The 26,580-nt window shown below is 44.4% G+C and overlaps 2 protein-coding genes across 2 annotated transcripts in view; one reads left to right on the top strand and one right to left on the bottom strand.

Annotated features, from left to right (window-relative positions):
* Positions 1-2,175: 2,175 nt before the first annotated feature.
* Positions 2,176-3,150, bottom strand: LOC120041997 (keratin-associated protein 4-5-like). Its single transcript, XM_038986869.1, has one exon. It carries the CDS (start codon positions 3,148-3,150, stop codon positions 2,176-2,178), a length of 975 nt encoding a protein of 324 aa, XP_038842797.1.
* Positions 3,151-3,632: 482 nt separating this feature from the next.
* Positions 3,633-26,580, top strand: part of LOC120041996 (FYVE, RhoGEF and PH domain-containing protein 4-like) — a 55,121-nt gene continuing 32,173 nt past the window's right edge. The window contains exons 1-2 of the mRNA XM_038986867.1: positions 3,633-3,644; positions 18,245-18,328. The gene's annotated coding sequence lies outside the window, so the exon portion shown is untranslated. The remainder of the gene's footprint in view (positions 3,645-18,244; positions 18,329-26,580) is intronic.

The raw sequence follows: 26,580 nt of genomic DNA, 5'->3' as shown, positions 1-26,580 counted from the left end.
TTTGGTCAAGTGTTTTTCTCATCATTTACATCCAGAAGTAGAGGTGTAGCAATTCTTGTGAAAAAGAACTTACCACTTAAGGTCTTGAATTGTGTGAAAGATAAATTTGGTCGCTTTGTTATAATTAATGGTACTTTACAAGGGCAGAACATCCCCATAATGAATATTTACTTCCCCCCTGCCCACCCCCCTGATTTCCTCACTAAGGTATTTCTAGACTTTTCAGAATTAAACTCAGACACTGCAGTGGTTGGAGGAGATTTGAATTGTTTGTTGAACCCCCTTATTGATAAGTTTCCCAGCGGTGTTGCTCCACTCTCTCCTCGAGCTAAGTCACTTAAAGCTATTTGTGGTGATCTGGGGTATGCTGATGTTTGGAGAACTTTTCACCCCTCCAACAGAGAGTTCACTTTTTTTCTCTGCACCTCATGGATGTCAGACTAGAATAGATTACTTTTTTATGCCCAGGACGTCTTTGCAGTCTGTTTTATCCACTAGGATAGGAAGCATATCTGATCATGCAGAGGTGATCCTGGACATAAAACTCAACGGGGCATTCAATCTGTCAAGACATTGGAGGTTGAATACAACCATCCTTAACTTCTTATGACTGCAGGGGCAGTATTGATTCCTATGTGATCTGACTTGTTAATTCAGAGTCCATTGAGCCGTGAGGCAGCAGGAGCAGAAAGAAAATGATATTCATATATAATTATATAGAAAGGCTACCCCAGCCTACCCCAGTCTCTCTAATGACTCTCATCTCTGTTAGACACACTCCTAATGTCTGTAATAGAGGGGTGTTTTATGGCCTCCACAAACACACACACACACACACACACACACACACACACACACACACACACACACACACACACACACACACACACACACACACACACACACACACACACACACACACACACACATTGAGCCAGGCACATGGTCCCTCTTGTCTCCATGACTGCAGGCCTGTGATCCCCTCAGAGCAGTGAGGGCTGACCTGAAGGCAGTAATGGCTCTCTAGTAAAACACAAGTAAGGCTGTAAGAGAGTGGCTCCATTCTCCCAGCGTCTGGGCTCTCAGGTCTGGCATATGTATACACACACACATACACACACATATATTCACACAAATGGGCATTTCTTTGTATGAGGCAGTGGGATAGAGGATGTTAGAGTCTTGACGTGGTTACTGTTCTCTGGGTTTGATTGGGCCCCTTCCTGTCACTAGTGGCACTGTGCCTTAAAGAGGTGTGCTGCCAGGTTGGGGGAGAGGGTTGGTGGCCCTGGGGCCTCTGGATTGTGACTGCTCTGTTGTGTGGTTCTCTGTCATTCAGGAAACAGCGTGACCAGACTAATGGGTAGAGAGAGAGGTTAACAATAGAAGGTCTATGAGAAGAGAGGACTACCAGCCCCAGGCTCAGTGTCTGACTGGGGAAGTAGATGAGAGCAGAGAGAGAGATGAGATGAAAGAGAGGAGTGCAGGAATAAGGAGGTCAGGTCAGGAGTGTCGAGCCTGCCAGGCTGAATGATGACCCTAAAGGGCAGACAGGTGTGTGTGTGTGTGTGTGTGTGTGTGTGTGTGTGTGTGTGTGTGTGTGTGTGTGTGTGTGTGTGTGTGTGTGTGTGTGTGTGTGTGTGTGTGTGTGTGTGTGTGTGTGTGTGTGTGTGTGTGTGGCGAAACTGTAGTAGTAACACTTGGCCGACCCATAGGTCATGTTCTCAGGCAGTGTGGGTTCACAACAGAGCACACATGACAACACTTTTCCCCCTTACTCACCATATCATAACAGTGGCCCTTTGGCCAACAATGGTGTTTTCACCTTGTTCAGTCTATGGTTGTGAGTGACGTCGTAGCATTTGTTTCTAATTCCATGGGACTGGAGTCGGGGGAATTAAATCTCTTCATCGCTCAATCCCCCACACTACTCTGACTCATCTGCATTCAGAGAGGGGGGTGGTGCTAGAGTTAATGACCCCCCCCGCTGTAGCAGCAGCAGTGGTAGCAGCAGTGGTAGCAGCAGCGGTAGCAGTGGTAGCAGTGGTAGCGGCAGCAGTGGTAGCAGTGGTAGCGGCAGCAGTGGTAGCAGTGGTAGTAGCAGTGGTAGCAGCGGTAGCCTCAGCGGTAGTAGCGGTAGCGGCAGCAGTGGTAGCAGCAGCGGTAGCAGCGGTATCAGCAGTAGCAGTGGCAGCAGTGGTAGCAGCAGCAGTGGTAGCAGTGGTAGCAGCAGCAGTGGTAGCAGCGGTAGCAGTGGTAGCAGCAGCAGTGGTAGCAGCGGTAGTAGCGGTAGCGGCAGCAGTGGTATCGGCAGCAGCGGCAGCAGCGGTAGCAGTGGTAGCAGCAGCAGTGGTAGCAGCAGCAGCGGTAGTAGCGGTAGCGGCAGCAGTGGTATCGGCAGCAGCGGTAGCAGTGGTAGCGGCAGCAGCGGTAGCAGTGGTAGCGGTAGCAGTGGTAGCGGCAGCAGTGGTAGCTGCAGCAGCGGTAGCAGTGGTAGCGGCAGCAGCGGTAGCAGTGGGAGCAGCAGTGGCAGAGGGAGCAGCAGTGGTAGCAGCGGTAGCGGCGGCAGCAGAGGTAGCGGTGGCAGCAGCGGTAGCAGTGGTAGCGGCGGCAGCAGCGGTAGCAGTGGAAGCGGCGGCAGCAGCGGTAGCAGTGGCAGCGGGAGCAGCGGTAGCAGTGGCAGCGGCAGCAGTGGTAGCGGCGGTGGCGGTGGTAGCGGCGGTGGCGGTAGCAGTGGTAGCGGCAGCAGCGGTAGCAGTGGTAGCGGCGGCAGCAGCGGTAGCAGTGGTAGCGGCGGCAGCAGCGGTAGCAGTGGAAGCGGCGGCAGCAGCGGTAGCAGTGGCAGCGGGAGCAGCGGTAGCAGTGGCAGCGGCAGCAGTGGTAGCGGCGGTGGCGGTGGTAGCGGCGGTGGCGGTGGTAGCGGCGGTGGCGGTAGCAGTGGCAGCGGGAGCAGCGGTAGCAGTGGCAGCGGTAGCAGTGGCAGCGGCAGCAGTGGTAGCGGCGGTGGCGGTGGTAGCGGCGGTGGCGGTAGCAGTGGCAGCAGCAGCAGCGGTGGCAGCGGAAGCAGTGGCAGCGGTAGCAGTTGCGGTAGCAGCAGCAGCAGCAGTAGCAGCAGCGGTAGCAGCAACAGGAACAGCAGATGAGAGCCATTGGCTTTCTGGCCCTCCCCTCCTCCCACACAATAGAGCTGATTGTCCGCGCAAGACAGACAGACAGAGAGACAGACAGAGGGGGCTTTACTGTGGGTAGCGTTCCCCCGCCATATGCCCTGTCTCCGCTGGAATGTGATTATCTTCACGCACTACGGACTGGAAACACAGAGAAGAGAGGAAGGAAAGAAAGGAGGAAGTGGAGAGAGAGAGAGAGAGAGAGAGAGAGAGAGAGAGAGAGAGAGAGAGAATGAGGCGAAAGCAGCTTAGCGCAAGCCTGAACCTGCCTATGTGTGTCTGGGAGAGATAGAGGAACGGAGGGAATGAGAGAGGGAGGAGAAAGAGGAACGGCGGGAATGAGAGAGGGAGAGGTCGCTTTTCTCTTCATTCTGGCTGTTGTGTAACAAGGAGAAGGATATCCGATCATCTATGTGAACGGTAGCTGTCGACTCTGACACACAGACCCAGTCTTGACTAGCGGAAGCCTGGTCTCAGGTCAGTGGATTTTTCTCTTTTAGAAGGACTGAAGCTCTGTAGTACTGTAGCCATCTAGAGCCACAACGCTGTGTTCACAGCTGTAGTAGACAGACAGGTGTTTATCACCAGTCCCAGAGCAGAGAGAGGACTAGTGTACTGCTACCGAATAATGAGGTAAACTGTGGGGTTGTTGTTAGTCTGGTGACACACAGAGCATGTTTGTGTGTGTGTGTGTTGTGGCTGTACTGGGGGTAGGAGGGTTATTGAGGCACTCGCAGGCTTTGTTGGGTGAACACCCCACAGCTGCAGCCTCTCTCAGTAGAACACAACTGCAGTACACATGCAAAACACACACATGTGATTCGCATACATGCATACTAACACACACATGGAGGATGACTGCAGTTATCTTTCTTGGCCATCCTTGGCTGAAGCCCTTATCTGTCCCTGTGGTGTGCTGTAGCAGAGGTGTTAGCCTCACCGGCTGCATGTAGCCTGCTGTAGCTGAAGCTTCTAGCTCACCCTGCTGTTTGTGCTGTATCACAGGCTGTCAGACTCAACATGTTTAGCTTCAACTATTACCTTTTCCCTTGTGTTTGTGAAGCCATCAACTCTTTCTGCTGTGTAGGCTGAACTCCAGCTCTACCTGATAGCGATAGATACGCTAACAGCTGAAACCATTACTTGGTAAAATACAGCTGTAGCTGTGGACTTATAACTTCCATGCTGAGACTGAACTCTTAGTGGTCCCTGTTGTGTAGTTGCGACAGGCATGCAGGGAGTCTCAGGGGCGACTCTGGGGCTCCGCTTTGGCCCTGTCCCAGACTCCCATGACTCAGGGCTGAAGGCTGGGAGTTCAGACTAGGAGGGGTTGGGGTGAGTGGGGGCAGGGAGGCTGCTGGGGCGGGAGGGAGGCTGCTGGGGCGGGAGGGAGGGAGGGAGGGAGGGAGGGAGGCTGCTGGGGCAGGAGGGAGGCTGCTAGGGAGGGAGGGAGGCTGCTGGGGAGGGAGGGAGGCTGCTGGGGAGGGAGGGAGGCCCACTGTGACCAGAAATGAGATTAAACTGAGGGAGCAGCACATCTAAAGAGGAGCAGAGAGGGGAGGGGTGTTAAGACCTTTATCAGACAACACAATGAATGCAGCACTGTGTGTGTGTGTGTGTGTGTGTTGTCAGGGGTTCAGCAGTGGTTGTCAGGGTTGTCAGGGGTTCAGCAGTGGTTGTCAGGGTTGTCTGGGGTTCAGCAGTGGTTGTCAGGGGTTTAGCAGTGGTTGTCAGGGGTTCGGCAGTGGTTGTCAGGGGTTCGGCAGTGGTTGTCAGGGGTTCGGCAGTGATTGTCAGGGGTTCAGCAGTGGTTGTCAGGGGTTCGGCAGTGGTTGTCAGGGGTTCGGCAGTGGTTGTCAGGGGTTCGGCAGTGGTTGTCAGGGGTTCGGCAGTGATTGTCAGGGGTTCGGCAGTGGTTGTCAGGGGTTCGGCAGTGGTTGTCAGGGGTTCGGCAGTGGTTGTCAGGGGTTCGGCAGTGGTTGTCAGGGGTTCGGCAGTGGTTGTCAGGGGTTCGGCAGTGATTGTCAGGGGTTCAGCAGTGTTTGGTTTGATCTCCACCTCTTCTCTCTTCCTCATGTTCATGAGGATGCTTATGATACTGACTGACACTATGGCACTCTCCTATGAAGTGCCCAATCAAACAAATAGTTAGCTGAGTGGGTTGGATCAATGAGGATGTCCTTCTGTAAAGTTTTAGAATAGACCTAAGTTGACTTAGGGGAACAAGACAGCAAATAAGTAAGTATGAAAGAGGAACTTCAGATGTGGTGGGAAATGTCAAACATAATGAAACCATGTTTTAGTGTTCAACTCATCCTTTTGTGACACTGAGCAGCACAGAATATGGATCTGACTCTCTCACTCTCTTTCACACTCACTCACGCACACACACACACACACACACACACACACACACACACACACACACACACACACACACACACACACACACACACACACACACACGCACACACACGCACACACACACACACACACACACACACACACACACACACACACACACACATATTAACACCCTAGCCTCCAGGCCTGCTTCCAGGCTGCATGTAGATATCTGGAACATTCTGTGCATGCTCTCCTCTTCCACTGTGAGGATTGCTGAAGGGTTCACTGCCTCCAGTCATTCATGTTGAACTCAATCATTTCCCTAGTCCTTCATGCTTTCACACATGCTGTTTCATTGATATTTTATTGGATTCTTTTCATCGTGTGTGTGTGTGTGTGTGTGTCAGAGAGAGAGAGAGTAAAGAGGAGGGAAAGAGAGAGAGGATAGAGAGACACCCTATGGCATTGTGACCAGACATTCTCACTGAACTGAACACAATGTGAGACTTCAGCTGTGTGTGTATACTGTAGACCCAAAATAGGCAGACCAGCATTTGTTGTTGTAGCCATTTGTTATTATTAAGCAATACAGCCAAAGGGGTTGTGGTATATGGCCAATATACCACAGCTAAGGACTGTTCTTAAGCACGACGCAACACGGAGTGCCTGGATACAGCCCTTAGCCGTGGAATATTGGCCATATACCACAAACCCCCAAGGTGCCTTATTGCTATTATAAACTGGTTATCAATGTAATTACAGCAGTAAAAATACATGTTTTTTCATACCCATGGTATACGGTTTGATATACCACGGCTGTCAGCCAATCAGCATTCAGGGCTCGAACCACTCAGTTTATAACATGCAATATACAATAAGTCTCTATTATTGAAGTGTATCACATAACCAGCAATAAATGGAGTCTGTGTAATATATCTGGGTTATTTATGACCAGAGAGCCAGACTGGTCTACTAGCCCATTGGGAATCAATCAGATGTGAAGACTGTGAATGGCTGGTAATATTGATTGACACATTTCAGAGCCTCCATCCCACAGCTGTTGCATGTTTCCTACAGGCCTGACAGATTGATTAGAGAAGAGTCCAACACCCACTGTCTGTCTGGGATTGGAGAGAGGGGAGGGAGGGTGAGAGGGGAAGAGAGAGAAAGAGAGAGTGTGATGTGAAGTGTGGGATTCTGGGCAGCGGCGACAAAGCACGAGAGAGAGAAAGAGATGATGCCTGCCTGTCAATGTTATCACCTAATCAGAGTTCCTATACTGATCTCTTCCCCCAGTGTTCAGATCCTATACTGATCTCTTCCCCCAGTGTTCAGATCCTATATTGATCTCTTCCCCCAGTGTTCAGATCCTATATTGATCTCTTCCCCCAGTGTTCAGATCCTATACTGATCTCTTCCCCCAGTGTTCAGATCCTATACTGATCTCTTCCCCCAGTGTTCAGATCCTATACTGATCTCTTCCCCCAGTGTTCAGATCCTATATTGATCTCTTCCCCCAGTGTTCAGATCCTATACTGATCTCTTCCCCCAGTGTTCAGATCCTATATTGATCTCTTCCCCCAGTGTTCAGATCCTATACTGATCTCTTCCCCCAGTGTTCAGATCCTATACTGATCTCTTCCCCCAGTGTTCAGATCCTATACTGATCTCTTCCCCCAGTGTTCAGATCCTATACTGATCTCTTCCCCCAGTGTTCAGATCCTATATTGATCTCTTCCCCCAGTGTTCAGATCCTATATTGATCTCTTCCCCCAGTGTTCAGAGTTCATCCACTCCTGTGTCTGGTTAGATCTTCATTATTGTCTCTCCGTCAGGTACGAAGTTAATTTCACACCTGCATAGATAATAGCCTGGAGATCTCTCTGATATGGACTCCTTCTGTGTTCTCCGCCTTGTTATAACTCCTTCATTCCCTCCTGCTTTTTCTCTCTCTCACTTTCTCTTTCTCTCTGTCTCGTCTTTCTCTACCTCTCGCTCTCTCTACCTCAATCACTCACTCACTCTCTCTCTACCTCTCTCACTCTCTCTCTGTCTGTGATTGTAATCCCTGTAATGTTATACCAGACACATCCCTCTAATGTTATGACATGAAGTGTTTAGCAGGGGGGGCGTTCAGGTTCACCTCTTCAGGTCACTGTGTTCCTCATTAGAGCTGTGTTCGACATCCTGCAGAGACCATGTTTGTTGTTGTACCAGACTGGTTCATTGAACACCCTGTAATGTTAATGTGGATGTGACTGGGCCTATGACCTCTCTCTCTCTCTGTGTGTGTGTGTGTGTGTGTGTGTGTGTGTGTGTGTGTGTGTGTGTGTGTGTGTGTGTGTGTGTGTGTGTGTGTGTGTGTGTGTGTGTGTGTGTGTGTGTGTGTGTGTGTGTGTGTGTGTGTGTGTGTGTGTGTGTGTGCAAAACTCTATAATTGTTCGTTTTTATTTTGGAGAGACGAGAGAGGGGCTCATCTGGTCCCTATCTTCCCCAAACAGCAGACACACTCTGATTGGAGGGATGTGACTGGGCATATTAGCGATCTCTATTATGAAAAATCACTTCCTGGTTTATGCAGAGAAGTGATGCAAACGAGGTCTAAGTTACTTACTGTCTACTAATGATCATGTCCTTACTGTGGAGGGATATGGTATTCTCTGTCTTCTGGTGGCATTTTATCAGGATAGAAACGGTTTTAACGAAATTCATGTTTTATTTTAATGGAGTAGAACAACGCAAATCAAATGTTATTGGTCACATACACATGGTTAGCAGATGGTATCGGTCACATACACATGGTTAGCAGATGGTATCGGTCACATACACATGGTTAGCAGATGGTATCGGTCACATACACATGGTTAGCAGATGGTATCGGTCACATACACATGGTTAGCAGATGGTATCGGTCACATACACATGGTTAGCAGATGGTATCGGTCACATACACATGGTTAGCAGATGGTATCGGTCACATACACATGGTTAGCAGATGGTATCGGTCACATACACATGGTTAGCAGATGGTATCGGTCACATACACATGGTTAGCAGATGGTATCGGTTACATACACATGGTTAGCAGATGGTATCGGTCACATACACATGGTTAGCAGATGGTATCGGTCACATACACATGGTTAGCAGATGGTATCGGTCACATACACATGGTTAGCAGATGGTACAGCGAGTGTAGCGACATGCTTGTGCATCTAGATCCGACAGTGCAGCAGTATCTAACAGAAAATATCAACAATTCCACAACAAAACCTAATACACACAAGTAAAGTAATGGGATAAGAATATACAGTATAATATAAAATATATGGATGAGCAGTGACAGAGAGGCTAAGATGCAATAGATGGTATAGATTAGACAGTGTAGTACACAGTATACAGTATATACATATGGGATAAGTAATGCGAGATATGTAACATTCTTAAAGTGGCGTTATTAAAGTGACTACTGTTCCATTTATTAAAGTGGCCCATGATATCAAGTCTGTAAGTAGGCAGCTGCCTCTCTGTGCTATTGATGGCTGTTTAACAATCTGATGGCCTTGAGATTGAAGCTGGTTTTGTGACTTCTTCACCACACTATCTGTGTGGGTGGACCATTTCAGTTTGTCGGTGATATGTACACGTAGGAACTTAAAACTTTCCACTTTCTCCACTGCTGTCCCACGATCATCTCTTTTGTTTTGCTGACATTGAGTGAGAGGTTATTTTACACATTCTGAGAGCCCTCACCTCCTCCCTGTAGGCTGTCTCGTCATTGTTGGTAATCAAGCCTACCACTGTTGTGTCGTCTGCAAACTTGATGATCGAGTTGGAGGCATGCATGGCCACGCAGTTGTGGGTGAACAGGGAGTACAGGAGGGGGCTGAGAACGCACCCTTGTGGGGCCCCAGTGTTGAGGGTCAGCGGAGGTACCTTCACCACCTGGGGGCGGCCCGTCAGGAAGTCCAGGACCCAATTGCACAGGGTGGGGTCGAGACTCAGGATCTCCAGCTTGATGAGCTTGGAGGGTACTATAGTGTTGAATGCTGAGCTGTAGTCAATGAACAGCATTCTTACATAGGTATTCCTCTTGTCCAGATGGGATAGGGCAGTGTGCAGTGTCATGGCGATTGTATCGTCTGTGAACCTATTGGGGCGGTAAGCAAATTGAAGTGGGTCTAGGGTGACAGGTAGAGTGGAGGTGATCCTTGACTAGTCTCTCAAAACACTTCATAATGACAGAAGTGAGTGCTACGGGGCGATAGTCATTTAGTTCAGTTACCTTTGCTTTCTTGGAACAGGAACAATGGTGGCCAACTTGAAGCATGTGGGGACAGCAGATTGGGATAGGGATTGATTGAATATGTCCATAAACACACCAACTCGCTGGTCTGCACATGCTCTGAGGATGCAGCTAGGGATGCCGTCTGGGCTGGCAGCCTTGCGAGGGTTAACACGTTTAAATGTTTTACTCAAGAAGGTGTTTAGTTTGTCTGGAAGCAAGACGTCGATGTCCGCGACATAGCTGGTTTTCTGTTTGTAATCCGTGATTGTCTGTAGACCCTGCCACACACATTCTCGTGTTTGAGCTGTTGAATTGCGACTCCACTTTGTCTCTATACTGACGTTTTGTTTGAGTGCCATACGTAGGGAATAACTACACTGTTTGTGTTCGACCATATTCCCAGTTGCCTTGCCATGATTAAATGCGGTGAAACGTGCTTTCAGGTTAACACGAATGCTGTCATCAATCCACGGTTTCTGGTTAGGGAAGGTTTTAACCTGTTTGGGCTGCAGCCCGACACCGGTACACTTATGACAACATCCAGCTCAAGTGCAGGGCGCGAAATTCAAAAGATATTTTTTTTAAATATTTAACTTTCACACATTAACAAGTCCAATACAGCATATGAAAGGTACACATCTTGTGAATCCAGCCAACATGTCCGATTTTTAAAATGTTTTACAGGGAAGACACAATATGTAAATCTATTAGCTAACCACGTTAGCAAAAGACACCACTTTTTTTTACTCCACCAGTTTTTACTCCATCAGTAGCTATCACAAATTCGTCCAAATAAAGATATAAATAGCCACTAACCAAGAAACAACTTCATCAGATGACAGTCTGATAACACATTTATTGTATAGCATATGTTTTGTTCGAAAAATGTGCATATTTCAGGTATAAATCATAGTTTACATTTCAGCTACAATCAGAAATTGCACCGAAAGCAGCCATAATATTTACAGACACCAACGTCAAATACCTAATTACTCATCATAAAACATTTCTGAAAAATACATAGTGTACAGCAATTGAAAGACAGGCATCTTGTGATTCCAGACAATATTTCCGATTTATTAAATGTTTTACAGCGAAAACAAAATGTAGCGTTATATTAGCGTAGCCACAATAGCCAGAAACACTTGGGCGCCGACGACCAGTTTACATGCACGACAGATATTAGAAATAGCATCATAAAATGTTTCTTACTTTTGGTGATCTTCCGTCAGAATGTTGGACAAGGTGTCCTTTGTCCAGAACAGTCGTTGTTTGGATCTGGAACGGCAAATTTCCCTCATCATTTAGCATGGGCACTTGCCAAGTGGCACGGATCTCTCCAACGTCAACAAAGTCAGAGAACGGAACACGGCAAAACTCCCGAAAAAATTTCAATAATCTGATTAAACTATATTGAAAAAACATACTTTACGATGATATGGTCACATGTATCAAATAAAATCTAAACCGGAGATGTTAGTCGTCCATAACGACAGCTAAACAGAAGGCAAATCCATGTCCCCTTTCGCGCGCTCCAGAAACAGGAAATGGACGGTCACGTCATACAAAGAGCTGTTATTCCACCTCAGACCAAGATAAACACGAAATTTCTTCTCTCACCGCCTCTTGACAACCAGGGGAAGGTGTATGAAGTGTACGTAGACTCTTACGTATCATGCCCATGTATAGGCAGGAAGTTGAACAGAGCATCGATTTCTGACATTCCACTTCCTGGTCAGGAAATGTGCTGCAGAATGAGTTCTGTTTCACTCAGAGAAATAATTCAAACGGTTTTAGAAACTAGAGAGTGTTTTCTATCCAATAGTAATAATAATATGCATATTGTACGAGCAAGAATTGAGTACGAGGCCGTTTGAAATGGGCACATTTTATCTGGCTACTCAATACGCCCCCTGCAGCCCAAACAGGTTAATAGTCACAGTAGGTACAACATCTCCTGTACACTTCCTTATAAACTCACTCACTGAGTCAGCGTATACGTCAATGTTATTCTCTGAAGCTACCCGGAACATATCCCAGTCCACGTGATCAAAACAATCTTAAAGCGTCGAACCCGATTGGTCAGACCAGCGTTGGAAAGACCTAAGCACGGGCGCTTCCTGTTTTAGTTTCTGCCTATAGGAAGGGAGTAACAAGATGGAGTCATGGTCAGATTTACCAAAAGGAGGGCGGGGGAGGGCCTTGTATGCATCGCGGAATTTAGAGTAGCAATGGTCGAGTGTGTTACTCGCTGGTGTACTGTATTCGAATACCTGATAGAGTTTAGGTAGCCTTGTTCTCAGCCTTGTTCTTTGCTTTGTTAAAATCCCTACTACAATAAATGCAGCCTCAGGATACATGGTTTCCAGTTTGCATAAAGTCCAGTGAAGTTCCTTGAGCGCCGTCTTTGTATCAGCTTGAGGGGGATAGACACGGCTGTGACTAACCAAGAAGAGTTCTCTTGGGAGATAATACGGTCGGCATTTGATTGTGAAGAATTCTAGGTCAGGTGAACAAAAGAACTTGAGTTCCTGTATGTTGTTACGATTACACCATGAGTCATTAATCATGAAACATACACCCCCGCCCTTCTTCTTATTGGAGAGATGTTTATTACTGTCGGCACGATGCACTGAAAATCCCATTGGCTGTACTGACTCCGATAGCATATCCCAAGCTAGCCATGTTTCCGTGAAACAGTGTGTTACAATCTGCAAGTTCCCCTCTGCGTAGTTGAGTTTGTCATGTTTCTAATGCAGTGGTCAGGTCAGCTATTAGATTTGTGCCTGATTGAGAAAATACCAGATCTCGTGCCTCTGATGACCTGATGTGAGAGCGAGAGAGAGAGAGAGTGACACATTATCTCAAACACACACAACTCCAGTCTGTCCCTGGCCCCTCCCACACCTGATTACACCTGCAAATCAAATCAAATGTATGTATATAGCCCTTCTTACATCAGCTGATATCTCAAAGTGCTGTACAGAAACCCAGCCTAAAACCCCAAACAGCAAGCAATGCAGGTGTAGAAGCACGGTGGCTAGGAAAAACTCCCTAGAAAGGCCAAGACCTTGGAAGAAACCTAGAGAGGAACCAGTCTATGAGGGGTGGCCAGTCCTCTTCTGGCTGTGCCGGGTGGAGATTATAACAGAACATGGCCAAGATGTTCAAATGTTCATAAATGACCAGCATGGTCAAATAATAATAATCACAGTAGTTGTCGAGGGTGCAGCAAGTCAGCACCTCAGGAGTAAATGTCAGTTGGCTTTTCATAGCCGATCATTAAGAGTATCTCTACCGCTCCTGCTGTCTCTAGAGAGTCGAAAACAGCAGATCTGGGACAGGTAGCACGTCCGGTGAACAGGTCAGGGTTCCATAACCTGCAGCATCCTGGGAACCGGTTGTACAATGACAGACAGGGAGGGAGGGCAGAGCCTTGAGGTTAAACAACACAAACACAGCAATGCAGCAACCACCACTAGATGAGGAAACCTGCAGCGTAGGACAGGACCAAACTAACTAACTTCCTGTGATCTGCTTTTCTGGTCAAACTGGGACATGGAGAGGCAGTGTAGTACAGAGATGCAGCAGGGGAAACACAGCCACATTGGAGAAGAGATTACTCAGGAACTGTCCAGATAGTTTTGTTGAGTATTGTTTACTTTTAATAACTGCAAACACCCACACACCCTGTCGGATATATCCCGAAATACATTGCTTCCTGCTGAGGAAAAGTAACTTTATGTAAATATGTAGAACAGCAACTGTACATAATGATGTACATGTTATCTTTCTGTAGGTTATGTCCTATTGTGTGAGAGAATAATAATTAAAAATAATTTGCTGTGTTTATGACTGAGAGCAGTGCAGTTGGGGTCAGGAGTGCAGTTGTACAGTTAGGCCTGTGTATAGTTTAGGCCCGATGACAAGTGATCTGTTTATCATGTGTATCTGGTGTAGAATCAGTTGAAGAGATTAATGTTGGTTAGTTTTTTCTCAGAGTGTATCAGGGCAGTAGTTATTGTCAGGACTGACGTATGTGTGTGTGTGTGTGTGTTATAGCACCGCTTGGTTATATGGTGAAGGGATGTCAGAGGAGAGGAGAGATGTTCAGATGCTGTCAATAATGCTTGTCAATGACACAGTAACTCTGCTCAGCCACAGTATTTGCTGTCACTGCACGTATTGCTGTATTGCTGTGTGTATTACTGTATTGCTGCTTGTATTGCTGTATTGCTGCATGTATTACTATATTGCTTCATGTATTACTGTACTGCTGCATGTATTAACTTTATTGTTGCATGTATTACTGTACTGCTGCATGTATTACTGTATTGCTGCATGTATTAACCGTATTGTTGCATGTATTAACCGTATTGTTGCATGTATTAACCATATTGTTGCATGTATTAACCGTATTGATGCATGTATTAACTGTATTGATGCATGTATTAACCGTATTGTTGCATGTATTAACCGTATTGTTGCATGTATTAACCGTATTGTTGCATGTATTAACCGTATTGTTGCATGTATTAACCGTATTGATGCATGTATTAACTGTATTGATGCATGTATTAACCGTATTGTTGCATGTATTAACCGTATTGTTGCATGTATTAATCGTATTGTTGCATGCATTAACCGTATTGATGCATGTATTAACCGTATTGTTGCATGTATTAACTGTATTGTTGCATGTATTAACCGTATTGATGCATGTATTAACCGTATTGTTGCATGTATTAACCGTATTGATGCATTTATTAACTGTATTGTTGCATGTATTAACCGTATTGTTGCATGTATTAACTGTATTGTTGCATGTATTAACCGTATTGATGCATGTATTAACTGTATTGATGCATGTATTAACCGTATTGTTGCATGTATTAACCGTATTGATGCATTTATTAACTGTATTGTTGCATGTATTAACCGTATTGTTGCATGTATTAACTGTATTGTTGCATGTATTAACCGTATTGATGCATGTATTAACTGTATTGGTGCATGTATTAACCGTATTGTTGCATGTATTAACCGTATTGATGCATGTATTAACTGTACTGTTGCATGTATTAACCGTATTGCTGCATGTATTAACTGTATTGTTGCATGTATTAACTGTATTGCTGCATGTATTAACTGTACTGTTGCATGTATTAACCGTATTGATGCATGTATTAACTGTATTGATGCATGTATTAACCGTATTGTTGCATGTATTAACCGTATTGATGCATTTATTAACTGTATTGTTGCATGTATTAACCGTATTGATGCATGTATTAACTGTACTGCTACATGTGTTACTGTATTGCTGCATGTGTTACTGTATTGCTGCATGTATTATTGTACTGCTACATGTGTTACTGTATTGCTGCATGTGTTACTGTATTGATGCATGTATTATTGTACTGCTGCATGTGTTACTGTACTGCTACATGTATTATTGTATTGCTGCATGTATTACTGTATTGCTGCATGTGTTACTGTATTGCTACATGTGTTACTGTATTGCTGCATGTGTTACTGTATTGCTGCATGTGTTACTGTATTGCTGCATGTATTATTGTATTGCTGCATGTGTTACTGTATTGCTGCATGTGTTACTGTATTGCTACATGTATTACTGTATTGCTGCATGTGTTACTGTATTGCTACATGTATTACTGTATTGCTGCATGTGTTACTGTACTGCTGCATTCATTTCTGTATTGCTGCATGTGTTACTGTATTGCTGCATGTATTATTAACTGCATGTATTAAATGTTTTGAAATGGGTATATGGAATCAGGACCAGTGTCCTCTCACTGCAGGGACATGATGAGTGTACGGCACTAGAAATTAATGGAGTGTGCGCGCACACACAATAACACACAGGGCGGTAGATGGCGGCAGGTTTGCCTAGCGGTTAGAGAGGCGAGCCAGCAACCGGAAGGTCGCCAGTTCTGGTATCAAATCCTAGATGCCATTGCCTGCCGTTGTGCCCTAGAGCAAGTCTCGTATTATTATTATTGTCCTTTTGTAGTGGTTTCTTTGCAGCAGTCTCCTCTGAACAGTTGATGTTGAGATGTGTCTGTTACTTGAACCCTGTGAAGCATTTATTTGGGCTTCAATTTCTGAGGCTGGTAACTCTAATGAACTTATCCTCTGTAGCAGAGGTAACTCTGGGTCTTCCTTTCCTGTGGCGGTCGACATGAGCGCCAGTTTCATCATAGCGCTTGATGATTTTTGCGACTGTACTTGAAGAAACGTTCAAAGTTTGTGAAATTTTCCGTATTGACTGACCTTCATGTCTTAAAGTGATGATGGACTGTCGTTTCTCTTTGCTTATTTGAGCTGTTCTTGCCATAATATGGACTTGGTCTTTTACTAAATAGGGCTATCTTCTGTATACCACCCCTACCTTGTCACAACACGACTGATTGGCTCAAACTCATTAAGAAGGAAAGAAATTCCACAAATTAACTTTTAACAAGGCACACCTGTTAATTGAAATGCATTCCAGGTGACTACCTCATGAAGCTGGTTGAGAGAATGCCAAGAGTGTACAAAGCTGTAATTAAGGGTGGCTACTTTGAAGAATCTGAAATATAAAATATATTTTGACTTGTTCATCACTTTTTTGGTTACTACATGATTCCATTTGTGTTATTTCATAGTTTTGATGTCTTCACTATTATTCTAGAATGTAGAAAATAGTCAAAATAAAGAAAAACCCTTGAATGAGTAGGTGTGTCCAAACTTTTGACTGGTACTGTATGTATGTGTGTCTTTCGGAGGGGTTGGGTTAAAAGCGGAAGTCAGATTTCGGTTGGACCTTGTGAGCTATTTGACAATGAATTGCAAACAATGAATCTTAATCGTAAACACCACAGCTCATTAGCTCTCAGGTGATGTGCAGGTCATCTGCCCTGAAGGCCTGGATTATATGGGCATTTTTCCTTATAAAAACAAAGACATTTTTGATTCATACCTCCACACTGTGGAAGACACTGACTGTGACCGTATCACTTCCCTATGTCTTCATCAGAGCTTTGTATAGTCACTAGTTTTTCTTTCATAACATCTCAGCCTCATCACTCTTGATCTACAAGGAAAATCCCTGTCATCTCTGACTCTGTATCACCTCAGATGTCTAACTGAATACTTCTTCCTCTTTCCTCACAAGTGAACAGTACCTTATTGATTCAGTACTGTAACCTCTCAGTGACCTCTGGCTCCCATCACTCCTCATGCCTGTCCAATCCCTTGGCTGCACTGGGCTGAGTTCCCCAGTCACAGCTCTGTTGTCCTGTGTTAGGACCTAATGTTTAAAGAGAGGGGTGTGGGGGGGGGGGGGGTCAGGAACAAGGAACTGAAAAACAGGAAGTGCAGTGACAGGAAGAGGAAGTTTGGGGTTAGAGCCGTTGCCGGACATTGCCCCCACAATGAAGCATCATTGGACATGTTGAGTTGCCTGTCTTTGTCCTCCTCACCCTGTGGTAGGTGTGTTTTCATGGCTGCTTTGGTAACACAGCCCCCTCTTAGGGAAACAATAAGTGTGTGTGTGTGTGTGTGTGTGTGTGTGTGTGTGTGTGTGTGTGTGTGTGTGTGTGTGTGTGTGTGTGTGTGTGTGTGTGTGTGTGTGTGTGTGTGTGTGTGTGTGTGTGTGTGTGTGTGTGTGTGTGTGTGTGTGTGTGTGTGAGAGAGAGAGAACAGCAGGCAAGCATGTCATGAGGAGTCCAGATGGTGGGTGGAAAAGAAAGCCCTCTGCTTTAATCCCTGCACCAGGATATCATAGCCCCCCCCCCCCATGGCCCCACACTAAGCATGTCCACTCTTCCCCTAAACACCCATCCTGACTGTCACTGTTGTAACAGCAAACTTTGGGAAGTGGGTGCTGCTTGTGGTTAAAATGAAGACAGATCAGAACATTTTGCATGTGTGCTCTTACTCTTCCGTGTGTGTGTGTGTGTGTGTGCCTATAATTAGTTTACTAGGTAGTGTGTCTGTTTTTCTCTTTAATATTTGATGTGCATATGAAATGGCTCTGGTGAGTGTATTAGCTGGCCCTAGTGAGGATGCCCTACATATCACAGTATAACTCATTACAATTCAATCTCAGAGGAAAATATCACATTAACTCTCTTGCCTCATGTGAACCAGTGGATCAGAATTGGCACAAATACTGTATGCATATCTCTGGCCTAATGCTTGGTCAGAGCACTGTCTCATTGTAGCTGCTGCCCAGAATCCCTCAAAACTACACAAGAGATTCCAGACTTCACACAAGCTTTCTCTTTCTCTCTCTCTCTCTCTCTCTCTCTCGCTCTCTCGCTCTCGCACTGCTTCTGTCTCTTCCCCCCCCCCCCTCTCTCTCTGTCTCGCTTTATGTGTCCTTACGTTATAGTAAACTATATAGGAACGATTGGTAAATGTGGTCCTGTCATTGCAGAGAAGAAAGGCAAGGCCAGCTGTTTCCAGTCCAAGAACACTGATGAGGAGGCCTGTGTCACAGTAAAGATCGAACACACTAAAGGTAGACTTGACCACAATCTATCCATCTCTCATCTCTTACTTCCTCCATCTACCTATAGTATCTCATTCTTCTCTCATCCACTTTCTCACTCTTAATAGTCAATTCAATTCAATGGGCTTCATAGGCATGGGAAACATATGTTAACATTGCCAAAGCAAGTGAAATAGATAATTAACAAAAGTTAAATAAACTATAAAAAATGAACAGTAAACATTACACTCACAAATGTCATATTATGGCTATATACAGTGTTGTAACTATGTGCAAATAGTTATCACTGTCTCTTCTTTGAATCACTATCTCCTTTTTTAATCTCTCTTATCACATACCGTAGCGCCAAGTCTAGGACCAAAAGGTTCCTTAACAGCTTCTACCCCCAAGCCATAAGACTGCTGAACAACTAATCAAATGTCCCCCCTTTGTTTTTACACTGCTGCTACTCGCTGTTTATCTATGTATAGTCACTTTACAAATGACCTTGACTAACCTGTACCCCTGCACATTGACTTGGTACCGGTACCCCCTGTATATAGCCTTTTTTACTTTAGTTTATTTAGTAAATATTTTCTTAACTCTATTTCTTGAACTGCATTGTTGGTTAAGGGCTTGTAAGTAAGCGTTTCTTGTATTCAGCACATGTGACAAATAAAATTGTATTTTATTTGATCTCCACTCTCCTTCTATCCTAATCTGTTCATTAACTACTGTTGTCTACTGTACTAAAATATAAGTATTTAACCTTTGTGAAGTGACAGGCCCTATAGTGCTGTGTAGATGTGACCATGGTGTACTTACTGTACTGTGTAGATGTGACCATGGTGTACTTACTGTACTGTGTAGATGTGACCATGGTGTACTTACTGTACTGTGTAGATGTGACCATGGTGTACTTACTGTACTGTGTAGATGTGACCATGGTGTACTTACTGTACTGTGTAGATGTGACCATGGTGTACTTACTGTACTGTGGTTTGGTTTACTAAAAGCTCTCCTTCCTCCGTCCAGCCCTAGGTGATAACACTGTCAGTGTTTCTTAGTTTAACCAAGTTCTGGTGTTAGGTCAATATGAGCATGGGAGTGTGGCGTTAGAGGTGTCACCACACACATTCTAACGTTGCTACACTATGTTGGCCGCTCGCAGTCTTTTGTGGTCTCAGTTATCAGAAAGTGTCCTACAGCATGTTCACAGCTCAGGTATATTTTTTATATTTAGGTTCGTGTCAATTTAGGGCAGAGAGAAAGTGAAAGTACAATGAAAAGATGAACATGGTCCCATCCAGATGAGATGCAGAGGGCAGTGCATTCTGGGCTGGAGAAACGCTCCCCTCAGCAGCACACAGGTTCACAGGCAGGGTCTGTCTCTCTCTGCTGTTCTATTTTCATATCTGTGTGTGTCGCTTAGAGCAGTAATGATGAATGAGTCTCTCCTTTCTGTGCCACACTTTCTCAATCTTTATCCGTCTACCCTCCTCCCTCTTCTCATCCACCAGTCTGCTTCCTCACTTTCTCTCTCTTTATCCGTCTACCCTCCTCCCTCTTCTCATCCACCAGTCTGCTTCCTCACTTTCTCTCTCTTTATCCGTCTACCCTCCTCCCTCTTCTCATCCACCAGTCTGCTTCCTCACTTTCTCTCTCTTTATCCGTCTACCCTCCTCCCTCTTCTCATCCACCAGTCTGCTTCCTCCCTTTCTCTCTCTTTATCCGTCTACCCTCCTCCCTCTTCTCATCCACCAGTCTGCTTCCTCCCTTTCTCTCTCTTTATCCGTCTACCCTCCTCCCTCTTCTCATCCACCAGTCTGCTTCCTCACTTTCTCTCTCTTTATCCGTCTACCCTCCTCCCTCTTCTCATCCACCAGTCTGCTTCCTCCCTTTCTCTCTCTTTATCCGTCTACCCTCCTCCCTCTTCTCATCCACCAGTCTGCTTCCTCACTTTCTCTCTCTTTATCCGTCTACCCTCCTCCCTCTTCTCATCCACCAGTCTGCTTCCTCCCTTTCTCTCTCTTTATCTGTCTACCCTCCTCCCTCTTCTCATCCACCAGTCTGCTTCCTCCCTTTCTCTCTCTTTATCCGTCTACCCTCCTCCCTCTTCTCATCCACCAGTCTGCTTCCTCCCTTTCTCTCTCTTTATCCATCTACCCTCCTCCCTCTTCTCATCCACCAGTCTGCTTCCTCACTTTCTCTCTCTTTATCCGTCTACCCTCCTCCCTCTTCTCATCCACCAGTCTGCTTCCTCACTTTCTCTCTCTTTATCCGTCTACCCTCCTCCCTCTTCTCATCCACCAGTCTGCTTCCTCCCTTTCTCTCTCCGTTCATCTGTCCTTTTCCTCTTTCAACTGTATTTCTCCTTTTGCTCGGTGCTTATTCCCCCCCTCTCTCCCTTTCTCTCTCCCTCCCTCTCTCCCAGTTTTCCCAAGTGCCCAGCCTCAGAGGGGGTAGCCTATAATCTAAAATGGTGCTGTGGATGAGGGGAGGGTTAATCTAAAGAAAGTCTGGGTGGTTCAACACAACCGTTTAATCCCAGGCTTTACTGTAAATCCTCCTGTCTGTCTCTCTGTGTTGTTGTGGATCCTCTGGCCTCAGTGTCTCAGGGAATTCAGTCTGTAACTGCATTACTGGAATACTGGGTTTAACTCTCCTTTTTACTACAGCAGATCTACTACGTCTCCATTTCTCTAGAGAAGCTGAGACAAGTAGCTACATTTATTAGGACTGTCAAGTTAACTTTTTGTAATTTTAATGCTGTCTTTTTTATTTATATTTTATTGTCTGAAAGTGTTCAAACTACATTGAAAACATCAAGATACATAATCTATACAGATAAAAACAACGATGCGATGTCCAAACAAGTTGACATTTAGGTTAAAGAAAGTGTGCTTTATCAATTTACCTGATTTTGTTAACCTGTTTGGGGTGCAGCCCGACACCGGTACACTTATGACAACATCCAGCTCAAGTGCAGGGCGCGAAATTCAAAATATATATTTTTTAAATATTTAACTTTCACACATTAACAAGTCCAATACAGCATATGAAAGGTACACATCTTGTGAATCAAGCCAACATGTCCGATTTTTTAAATGTTTTACAGGGAAGACACAATATGTAAATCTATTAGCTAACCACGTTAGCAAAAGACACCACTTTTCTTACTCCATCAGTTTTTTACTCCATCAGTAGCTATCACAAATTCGACCAAATAAAGATATAAATAGCCACTAACCAAGAAACAACTTCATCAGATGACAGTCTGATAACATATTTATTGTATAGCATATGTTTTGTTAGAAAAATGTGCATATTTCAGGTATAAATCATAGTTTACATTGCAGCTACAGTCAGAAATTGCACCGAAAGCAGACAGAAAAATTACAGACACCAACGCCAAATAACTAAATACTCATCATAAAACATTTCTGAAAAATACATAGTGTACAGCAATTGAAAGACAGGCATCTTGTGATTCCAGACAATATTTCCGATTTATCAAGTGTTTTACAGCGAAAACACAATATAGCGTTATATTAGCGTAGCCACAATAGCCAGAAACACTTGGGCGCCGACGTCCAGTTCACATGCACGACAGATATTAGAAATAGCATCATAAAATGTTTCTTACTTTTGGTGATCTTCCGTCAGAATGTTGGACAAGGTGTCCTTTGTCCAGAACAGTCGTTGTTTGGATCTGGAACGGCAAATTTCCCTCTTGATTTAGCATGGGCACTTGCCAAGTGGCACGGATCTCTCCAACGTCAACAAAGTCAGAGAACGGAACACGGCAAAACTCCCGAAAAAATTTCAATAATCTGATTAAACTATATTGAAAAAACATACTTTACGATGATATGGTCACATGTATCAAATAAAATCTAAACCGGAGATGTTAGTCGTCCATAACGACAGCTAAACAGAAGGCAAATCCATGTCCCCTTTCGCGCGCTCCAGAAACAGGAAATGGACGGTCACGTCATACAAAGAGCTGTTATTCCACCTCAGACCAAGATAAACACGAAATTTCTTCTCTCACCGCCTCTTGACAACCAGGGGAAGGTGTATGAAGTGTACGTAGACTCTTACGTATCATGCCCATGTATAGGCAGGAAGTTGAACAGAGCATCGATTTCTGACATTCCACTTCCTGGTCAGGAAATGTGCTGCAGAATGAGTTCTGTTTCACTCAGAGAAATAATTCAAACGGTTTTAGAAACTAGAGAGTGTTTTCTATCCAATAGTAATAATAATATGCATATTGTACGAGCAAGAATTGAGTACGAGGCCGTTTGAAATGGGCACGATTTAACTGGCTACTCAATACTGCCCCTTGCAGCCATAAGAAGTTAACTGTTACTTTGGACAAAATCAAGCAGTTATTCTTTTTGTTATTCTTTTTGTAAAAAAAACATCTTAAATTACTTCTCAATTTGAGCAAATTCAGAATTTGCAATTAATTGCGATTAATGACAGCAAATCGTGCAATTAACTCATAATTGTTTTTTAATTGTTTGACAGCCCTAACATTTATGCATGCATTGCAATCTCAGTAAGAAGTACAACAAGTCAGACAACTGTTGGTGAAGTTGCTTTAGGGATGGATCAAAATGTACAGAATAGGTACCTAGAGGTCATTCATAAGCTGAATTAGTTTATTTGACATTCAGAAGCTGAGCTACAACCTTCTATAGCCGAGGAGACCAAACATTTACTTTGCTTGGTAAGTCATTTAATTCTGTCACTATAAATTGATAAAGCTATTCACTTTCTGTAATTTTATTAATGTTAATGTTTATTTAACCAGGCAAGTTCGTTAAGAACACATTCTTATTTACAATGACGGCCTACCCTGGCCAAACCTTAACTCGGATAATGCTGGGCCAATTGTGCGCCGCCCTATGGGACTCCCAATCACGACCGGTTGTGATACAGCCTGGAATTGACGCCTCTAGCACTGAGATGCAGTGCTTTGACCGCTGCGCCACTCGGGAGCCCCCCGTACAATAGAAGATGTTTAAACCTAGACAGATTTTAGGGAAACACTTGTGACTTTCTCTCAATGGGTTAAGCCACGGAAGAAGAGTAGCCAGCAGTTAAAGCTTCTGCGTCGGTAGGCCTACTGTCTGGGGTATAACGGTAGGCCTACTGTCTGGGGTATAACTGTTGGCCTACTGTCTGTTGTATAACGGTAGACCTACTGTCTAGGGTATAACTGTAGACCTACTGTCTGGGGTATAACTGTAGGCCTACTGTCTGGGGTATAACGGTAGGCCTACTGTCTGGGGTATAACGGTATGCCTACTGTCTGGGGTATAACTGTTGGCTTACTGTCTGTTGTATAACGGTAGACCTACTGTCTGGGGTATAACGGTATGCCTACTGTCTGTTGTATAACGGTAGGCCTACTGTCTGGGGTATAACTGTTGGCCTACTGTCTGTTGTATAACGGTATGCCTACTGTCTGGGGTATAACTGTTGGCCTACTGTCTGTTGTATAACGGTAGACCTACTGTCTGGGGTATAACGGTAGGCCTACTGTCTGGGGTATAACTGTTGGCCTACTGTCTGTTGTATAACGGTAGGCCTACTGTCTGGGGTATAACTGTAGGCCTACTATCTGGGGTATAACTGTAGACCTACTGTCTGGGGTATAACTGTAGGCCTACTGTCTGGGGTATAACGGTAGACCTACTGTCTGGGGTATAACGGTATGCCTACTGTCTGGGGTATAACGGTATGCCTACCGTCTGGGGTATAACTGTAGGCCTACCGTCTGGGGTATAACTGTAGGCCTACCGTCTGGGGTATAGCAGTAGGCCAACTGTTTAAAGTACCAGGCTCAGATTCCTACTGACATCTCAGATTTAATTATTTGCAAACAGGGACAGTTACATTGCAAACAAGACACACTGATTTGGCATTGGAGAAATATGATGAGATGAACTCATAGGCCTATCTCTCTGTCCATTCTCAGCCTGTAATTTCGGTAATTTGTGTGGTATTAAAAAATATTGTGCAAATATGTCAAATAGAATTGTAGAACGTAGAATTGCATGACATTTTCATAAAAGGATATTTGTTCTCGGACATGCAAATACGATGATAGATTCATGCAATGATTTTACTAAACAGGAGATCTTTCCACCACTATTCTTGTCTACGGTGGTCTGTGAACCCACAACCTTCTGGCCCGCAGCCCTGTGCCATGTAATGCTTACAGGAGGAAGAACGATTTCTAAAACGGCATATCTAAGGCTCTGGTCTGTCCAAAAAATGAGGGTAAACAGTGAGGATGTTCTCTGCTGTCCGCTTCATGTTTTAATGATTCATTTGGGTATAGGAAAGAGTCACTTGTTTTCTTTTTCAGGCGTTCAGGGAGGGTTTAGGTAAAATGTATTTTGCTGAAGTGAGGGCCATCCATTTACATTTCAGAGAGGTCTGATTTCCTCCATGTAATCCTTATTATACATAATGTTTACTCTCTTAAGAGAATATGGCCCGTCACTGGTTGAGTTCAAAAGTCATCTCTCCAGTCAGCCACACACTGGTGACTCATGCAGATACTGACACCTTGAAAAGGCTGTCAGCAAGCCTGCCAAGGACTTACTGGCTTTGACTTCACTGCACCACATTTCTGGGCTGAGATTTGATAAACATTACACAATGTTTCAGGTTTTTATGCAATGTTTTTGTTGAATGTCTTGAGGTCAAAAACATTATTAACTTGGAATGTCTCCTTGGTAATAATGTAGCAGGCACCATAGAATTACAGTTTTTCTCAGTCGTGTACAAACAATTGTGTTCACTGTTTCCGGCAATGAGTAAATGCCCCATCAGTGTTATACCACGTGCACATGTACTGTATAGAGAAAGATCTAGGCAATGGGGACTGTCTAATTGTTCAGATTTTTTACAGTATTGCAGACATCTGGAGATGCACAGAATGACGTTGGATTCCTTCTAAATAACTCTGTGTTACTCCTAAGTCATCATCTTCCACATTGTGACTGACCATTAAAGAGCTTTGCTTTGGTGTAGATTGAAACCTATACATTCATATCAGTTGTGTTCCTCCATTAGGGTTTCTGTTCACCAATGGGGAGTGTTCAAAACAATGAGCAAACCAGCCTTTATATTGAATGCATGGAATTGGATTGTGATGATAGCAACGAATGAATCCTGCACACAATGTGCTTATTTGTTTTCATATTTTTTTATCAGAAACAATATTTGATGTGTATGAATTGTTAGGTGAACTATGCATAAAATTAGAATATTTTTCCTTTGGGTAGTTGTATTCCCAATTTCGATCATCATGAGTTAGTGAATGCAAAGAAATGTGTTGATCTACTTGGGATTTTTAAAAGACAGACTAACTTTCTGTTTTGTCTGCTTGGACTCAAGAGATAAGTATGTTTGCGTTCGTCTTTTTGCAAGCAGTAGTGTTCTTTTGATGAATGTGTTTGCAATTTTGACTGTACAATATATTTTTGATGAATCTATTTATATTTTGAGAAGGCAACTACATTTTGAAAACACATTTGCTGTTTTGCAAAAGGACACAGAGTTCTGTTTCTTGTGAACTCTGTTTTGAAAATCAACATTGTTCCCAAAAATGCTTTTTGAGAAAAACTGTCAAGTCTTGCATTAAGAAAGCATGCGAAGAGACACCTGCAGAGTTGAATCCCTACTGACAGACTGGTTAAGTTACAGAAGGAAATGCCTCCCATACCCTCCTGTGTGTGTGTGTGTGTGTGTGTGTGTGTGTGTGTGTGTGTGTGTGTGTGTGTGTGTGTGTGTGTGTGTGTGTGTGTGTGTGTGTGTGTGTGTGTGTGTGTGTGTGTGTGTGCGTGTGTGCGTGTGTGTGCACGCACGCACGGTCATTTAAAATGTATATTCATACACACAGAACAGTAGATGGGTTAGACCCTCCATGTACATATGTGTTAGAATAGAAGGCTGGTTTCCTGTGCTATAGGTTCTGACTTTCAGCAGGTGAAACCTGACATACTGTACCACCGCTGTGTTACACTGCTTTAAGAAACTCTTTAAACAGCACTATCAGACAGGGACACAGACAGACTGACAGACTGCCATGCAGAAGCTCCACTCACTGTTCTCTGTGAAGGTATGAAGGATAGTTTAGACCGCTCTCAGCCAATATCTCTTTACTTCTGTTGATACTTTCCATTGGCTTGGTTGTGCTTGGTGAGTATCCTTGGATGACATTGTAACGTTTACTTTGGATTTCATACTGCTGGGGA

This window comes from Salvelinus namaycush, unplaced genomic scaffold, assembly GCF_016432855.1.
Source record: "Salvelinus namaycush isolate Seneca unplaced genomic scaffold, SaNama_1.0 Scaffold6, whole genome shotgun sequence".
Taxonomy (NCBI): Eukaryota; Metazoa; Chordata; class Actinopteri; order Salmoniformes; family Salmonidae; genus Salvelinus; species Salvelinus namaycush.
The sequence above is the reverse complement of the archived record's forward strand: the minus strand, read 5'-3'. Positions and strand labels throughout refer to the sequence as shown.